At 41.1% G+C, this 6,484-nt stretch overlaps 1 protein-coding gene across 1 annotated transcript; it reads left to right on the forward strand.

Annotated features, from left to right (window-relative positions):
- Positions 1-644: 644 nt before the first annotated feature.
- LOC104273310 (E3 SUMO-protein ligase PIAS2) lies at positions 645-5,318 on the forward strand (the record flags this gene model as incomplete). The annotated part of the gene is made up of 4 exons (XM_009868609.1): positions 645-1,116; positions 4,344-4,428; positions 5,042-5,092; positions 5,228-5,318. Coding segments are annotated over exons 1-4 (699 nt in total), but the record flags the coding sequence as incomplete, so codon positions are not given.
- Positions 5,319-6,484: the final 1,166 nt, after the last annotated feature.

The raw sequence follows: 6,484 nt of genomic DNA on the forward strand, positions 1-6,484 counted from the left end.
TGTGATAGGAGAAGGACTGGAAGTTTTTTGTGACCTTCTGGAAGAATCAATTGTTGGTTAAACGGTTTGTTAGTACTACGATATGATGTAGCTTTTAAAAAGCCATCCTTTCAAGAGCGAAACCTGATGTGCCCGTCTGTCTTCATGCATGCATTTAACATGCTGCCTGAAATAAAGGATGTTTCAGAATCAACTATGCATAACTTAATCGCTTCCTTATTTTATTTCTTAAAATATGTTGAATTACAGGAGGTAATACTGAATCGTCTGATTTGTGGTGGTGTTGTTGTTTGTGTGCTTGTTTTGTGGAATGAGACCTATTTTATGTTTAGAGCTTCTGTGAATTTGAGACAGCACTGCAAGGGCTGCAATGAGGTTTTGTTGTTACTGCTGTTCAAGCATGAAAACATTTAGAAGTCTTTGAAAACATTAACAACCAAACTCAACTTTCAACCCGGACACTTTTTTTTTTACTTTTTAAACTAACTATACTCTAGTGTTGGGTAGGGGTACAGGTAGTACCTAAGATGACACCTGTGAAACTAGAGTGATGGAAGTTTCAGATGCTTCACCGTGCTCTTCAGAAAGCTCTGCTTGGGGTACTGTTGGTTCACCTGTGCTTATCTCTTTTTCCTTTCTAGAATATGGTATCAAGTTTTCGTGTTTCTGAACTACAAGTGTTGTTGGGATTCGCGGGACGTAATAAAAGCGGACGGAAACATGACCTCCTGATGAGGGCATTGCACTTACTGAAGAGCGGCTGCAGCCCAGCAGTTCAGATAAAAATCCGAGAACTATATAGGCGTCGGTACCCAAGGACGATTGAAGGACTGTCAGACTTAACGTCTATAAAACCCGCGGTTTTCAACCTGGACAGCAGTTCCTCTCCTGTCGAGTCTGACCTGGCTGTTGCTGGCATTCACTCACTCCCTTCTACTTCGGTCACACCTCAGTCTCCTTCCTCACCTGTCAGTTCTGTGCTCCTTCAAGACACTAAGCCCCACTTTGAGATGCAGCAGCCATCCCCTCCAATTCCACCCGTTCATCCTGATGTTCAGCTGAAAAGCCTTCCTTTTTACGATGTGCTTGATGTGCTCATAAAACCTACGAGTCTAGGTAAGTGTTTAATAGCTCGGCAGGTTGCTTAATTAATGAAGTTGGTATTGCTTGTGACAGTACGACGTCTAGATTTATGGCTTTCTGAGGCTGGGAAAAAGTGGAAACTCCGTTCTCATCTCTACCCTTGCCTTCTCTTCTCCACTTGTCCCCAGATGTGTCAAGCTACACTTCAGAAAATACTGTTCTCTTTTGTATATGTTACATCATTAAATATCTTTGTATTTTGAATATTAAAGAACGGAATAGAATAGTTCTATTGGAAAGTACCTGTGATGATCATCTAATTGCCTGACTTCTTCAGAGTTGAAAAGTTAAAGAGTCGGGGGGCCAGTTAGCTCAGTAGGTTAGAGCTTGGTGCTGATAACACCAAGGTCGCAGGTTCGATCTGCGTTTGGTCCCCATGTGTTGCCTGATCCAGCTGGGAGGCGTCCCTGCCCATGACAGGGAGGTTGGATTAAATGATCTCTAAGGTCCCTTCCAGCCTAGGCCATTCCATGATTCCATGATTCTAAAAGTTATGGCCGTTGTCTGAATGCCTGTTGAATAGTAGCAGGCTTGGGGCATTGCCTACACCTCCAGGAAGCCTGTTCTGGTGTTTGACCACCCTCTCAGTAAATACATGTTTCCTAACACCTAGTCTGAACCTCTGCTTCTGGCATGAGGGTTTGGAGCTGAAGTCTGCCTGGTAAAAGTGAGGAACACGTTTGTCCAGGCCCACAGGAAAGGGTTTCAGTGTCAGTAATTATGAGGTGCAATAGTGTAAAGAGAACAAGTTCACTGGCTTGTTAGTTCGTGCTTATCTCACTGCAGCAGTACTGCAGGTTCTGACATCTGGCGCTGAAATAACGACTTTGTGCAGCAGAGTTCAGTGCTGTACCGGGGTCAGTGAAGCTTTCTCAGCCTGCGGGTTGTTGCCATAGTGTATGTTAAAATGCAAAGTGAACCTTTGCCTTCCGAATAACGTGAAATCTCAATTTAATTTCCTCAAATGCCTCACTGTTAGATGTATTTAAGTACTTGGAAATACATTGTTTTCTGTCTTGAAATTTAACCTGTCTTAACCTTATATGGTAGGAGAGGTTCCCTAGCTATTTATCAGTATTGCTTAGAAAAACCTGAGCATTTTGCAAGCTTTTTGCATCCTCCTTAACACTTTAGTTTCTTAACTGATAATAGGGCCTTTTAGGCGATGACGTGTACCTCAATGGGGCATGCAGTGATCACTGGTCATCCTCCAGTACCTGATGTAGCAAACAACACTAATAAGCATTATTTACATTATTTACAACAGCTGTTGTTGCTGTGTTGTGACGCCCTGTTTAATATCGAACCTGTATGTTGGCACAGTAGCTGTTGTGATGTTGGGACAGCTCTGCAGCTCATGCTGGTGATACTTTTACAGAGATAATCAGTCAGCGTCACGATGTCCCGGTTAACTTCTCCATGTGTTATCTTCACTGTGCGTGGTAGCGATTGTAACTCCCTGGATTATTTTATGTTACAGGACAACTGTTGGCTTATAGTCAACTACACTGGTTGCCAGCTACATAGTCACTGTGTCCCTTATGATGTAGTGTGTACTTAGCATTATATTTCTGTTACGCAATTACTTTTTTTTTCCTGGTTAATGATATGTAGATGTGGTGATGGTAGGCTAGAAATTTCTATATGAGCTGTTTTCTTAACCTGGGACATGGTCCTCTTTTCCTGAAAGGAGAATGCTACCTTAGTTAGGGGTGTCACCGTGTTATGGTCAGAGCTGCATGAAAATTCCTCTTTCCTTTAAACACTGTAAACTTGTTGTACAGTGAGGATTATCTATTCCTGTAACATGAGTAGTTGCCTTCAAACTTTCTGGAGCACAGTACCTGAAGGTGGCAGCAACCAGAGCTACACTTTGGATCTGTGTGAGGAGTGGGGAAGTGAGATGTGAGGAGTGCCTTGATATGCAAATAGCGTGCCCTTCTGATGTTAGAAGGATATGAACATTGGCTGAAAATGCCTCTTTAACATGAATTCACAAGCAAATTTGGAAACGAAGGTTCCCATATTTAATATTTTTAGATGGTTGCATATAGGGTATAGTCCCAGTTAGTAGACCTATGTGGTTGGGACATGGAACAAACAAATTTTTTGTGTTTGAAAATTAAGAATTAAGAAACCAAATAGGCAGGTAGGGCAGAGAACGAGGAGTGCATAGTCTGCTTGACTGTGATTAAAAGGGATTGGGGTGGGTGTTCTTTTGAACAAGAGCAGGTGTAGGTGTGGGGTTTAGTTCTAACAATTCAATAATGAAATATTTCCACAATCCTTTCTATGTGTACTCAAGTATTATTTTAGAATATAAAATGCTGCCTGTGGTTTGCATATAGGCACGTGCACAGTGTTCTGAGTTGTTTGTGTTTTCTTGGACATAAAGATCATCTCTGAATGTCACGATGTACAAGATAGTCTAGATCTTCAAAATTTACCCGATTTAGTTGTGCTGTTTTTGCATTTGTCCTCCCTGTTTGTTACTATAAACTGTTGGACAAGTCGTTACCTTTATTTCAAGTCAAGATTTCTAACTTCTCAAGTCGAAAGAACGTAGAAAAATAGTATGTACATACTGTGAACCGTTCATACTAAAATATTACTGCTTCCCATCACTGGCGGACAAATAGGATTCTGATATGAAAGTTGTATTTATTTTTTTTTGACAAGTGCTACTGAGGGGTAGTTCCCAGACATGAAGTCTAAATGGCTTCTCTGACATTAGGGGTTGTGCTTCCTCCCATCCTTCCCAAAGATTTGGTTATGTTTAGCTGGTTTTGAATTAATTTTTCCAGCTGTCCCTTAGCAGTTTCTGGTGCATGTTCTCCTCTTGTAGTACATAGAATAGGTGTAGACATTTTCTCTGTGGTACTCTTTCTGTCAGGTATCCAGTGTTAGATTTTGGTGTGTGTATATATTTTAACCTTTCTCCCTTGGAAGAAAGAATTATAGCGTGGCTTGCCAAGCTTCTTTAGTGCTGAAGTGTAATGTGATATTAAGCCATCTGAATATGGTGGAATGAATGATTTGTTCCATTGCTTTCCTGTTGACAGTTACATGCAGTTCAGCCACAGTTTGGTGATATTAAGTGACTTATACATTGTTCCAGGAGAAACTCATTTGCAGATCCTGTTTTAATCAGTGACTTTAACCAACATAGTTAAATCTCTTTTGTGTCTCTCTCTTTCTAGTACAGAGCAGTATTCAGAGGTTCCAAGAGAAGTTTTTTATCTTTGCTTTAACACCTCAGCAGGTCAGAGAAATCTGTATTTCCAGGTAAGAAGTAAGAGTGTGACATAAACTTCTACAAAATTTCAGGGCTTTTGGTTCATTTTAGGTGTTGCGTGATTTTACAGGTGGAGAGTGATAATCCTCACCAAAACTATGCTGAGTTTATCTGTTCTGTGTTCTTCAGAAACTCTTGTGCATGATTTATGTGCAGTTAGGGTAAATCCTATGCCACTAAAGAGTTACAGATACTTGGTTCCAGATAATCGTGGCTATTTAGAGAGGTGGTAAGCTTTTCTTCCTTGCCTGTTTCCTGGCTCTGGGAATGGAAGGCTGATTTTGTGTTTTGTCCCGGGGTTCATGTTGTTGCAAGACCTGTGGTGTAAGCCAAGAGAATTCACCGGGTTTTTCCGCTCTGGCAACATCGTACTTTATTGTTAATATAAACTCTTGACAAAGGATGCTGATTCTGAAGTTCTGCTTAACTTGCAGTAACTGAACTGAGGTGTTGCTTGTAAGACTTGTTCATAGCTCAATAAAAGAAAAATAAGAGCAAAGTTTAGTGGTGTTGGGGCAAGTGTGCCAGTTCTGTCTGCATATAATTGGAATATGAGATCTGCTGTCTAAATGGGTACTTCTTTTTCTTTTCTCTTTGTCACAGGGACTTCTTGCCAGGGGGCAGGAGAGATTACACAGTCCAAGTTCAGCTGAGGTACATCTTTCATGGTGTTCTCTATTAACCTCTTAATTGGCTAACGTAACATGGGTTTGGATGTTTGTGGGGACATAAGAAAGAATGTGGTGACACTTGAAAATGACACTTTCTCTTTTTTTTTTGTGGGTACAGGTTATGCCTAGCAGAAACAAGCTGCCCTCAAGAAGATAATTACCCTAATAGTCTGTGTATTAAAGTAAATGGGAAGCTGTTTCCATTGCCGGTAAGCTTGTTTGTACGCATTTCTGGCTTCGTTGTTACTTGCAGTGTGTGTATGTTTTCTGTAATGTTAGCTTGCTAAAAAAATCAAGCTGTATATTGTTATCAGTCAAACGTCTGTAGTTTCTGATGTGAGGCATGTGGTTTGTACATTTGCTGTGTGAGAGCGCCATTACTACCGTTAATGATGTTACAGCCACTGCATGGGTTAATTGTGTTTCAGCCACCTGTAGCAAACCTCATCTGTTGCAGTTAACACAGCAAAATATGTCAAAACCAAACCAGTGTCTGTATGGGGAATCCTTCTCATAGGTCTTCAAACTAAGTTTATTTAACTTGATTGGTAGCAACCCCTGCTGTTTGGGCAATCCGTGTTAGTGATTGGTCACAAGGAAGTGGTGTCACTTTGTGTCCGAGTTTGTATGTTTCTCTGCATCGGTCTGGTTAGAGCAGAATTCACTGCAGGGATGAAGAACAGACACATTGTGGGGTTCTTAGCGTTTGCTGATGCTGGAACAGAACATTGTTTGCATAGACTTTACTGGTGTCTGATGTTGCGAAAGTTGGTACATAGTCAGGGTTGTTGGTATGTAGTCAGGATTACCTCAAGGTTTGAATATACTCAAGAAGCAAAAAACACTCCTGTTATTCTTGAAAAATCTCTGGATCGAGTATGATCTCTGTACAGTAGAACAGAGAGAAACTCTTATGGAACCAATTCTGAAACAGTTGTGGAAGCTACAGAAGGTGAAAAAGGCAGCAGCACAGAGGTTTTTTTTTCAGCATTGGGTTTGGAAAAATGGTGTGTGCAGAGAAGTTTGAAACCTTCTTAGTATGTCACATGTGTTGTCTTGTACCCTTCTGTCACATCTGGACTAATGCAACCTCTGGGCTCGCTTTGGATCCTAAGTTAGGTTCGGGATCCCTGCAGACAACATAAGAGGTGCAACCACACCAGCAAGTAGAAAATGTAAAAGATTTATTGAGCAACGAGTAATAAGCAACATCTAACGAAGGGATTGTGAACACTGGTTTTATATTAGGGAGAAGTAGAATGGTTAAGAGAAAGGGGAGAGAGAAGAGGAAAGGAAATAGGAGGATCAGCTCCCTCGGTTCCAGAGTTGTCCGGAAGCATTTTTGGATCCACGCTGGCCTTAGGTGACCACATGT

Source organism: Apaloderma vittatum, unplaced genomic scaffold (assembly GCF_000703405.1).
Source record: "Apaloderma vittatum isolate BGI_N311 unplaced genomic scaffold, ASM70340v1 scaffold704, whole genome shotgun sequence".
Classification (NCBI taxonomy): Eukaryota; Metazoa; Chordata; class Aves; order Trogoniformes; family Trogonidae; genus Apaloderma; species Apaloderma vittatum.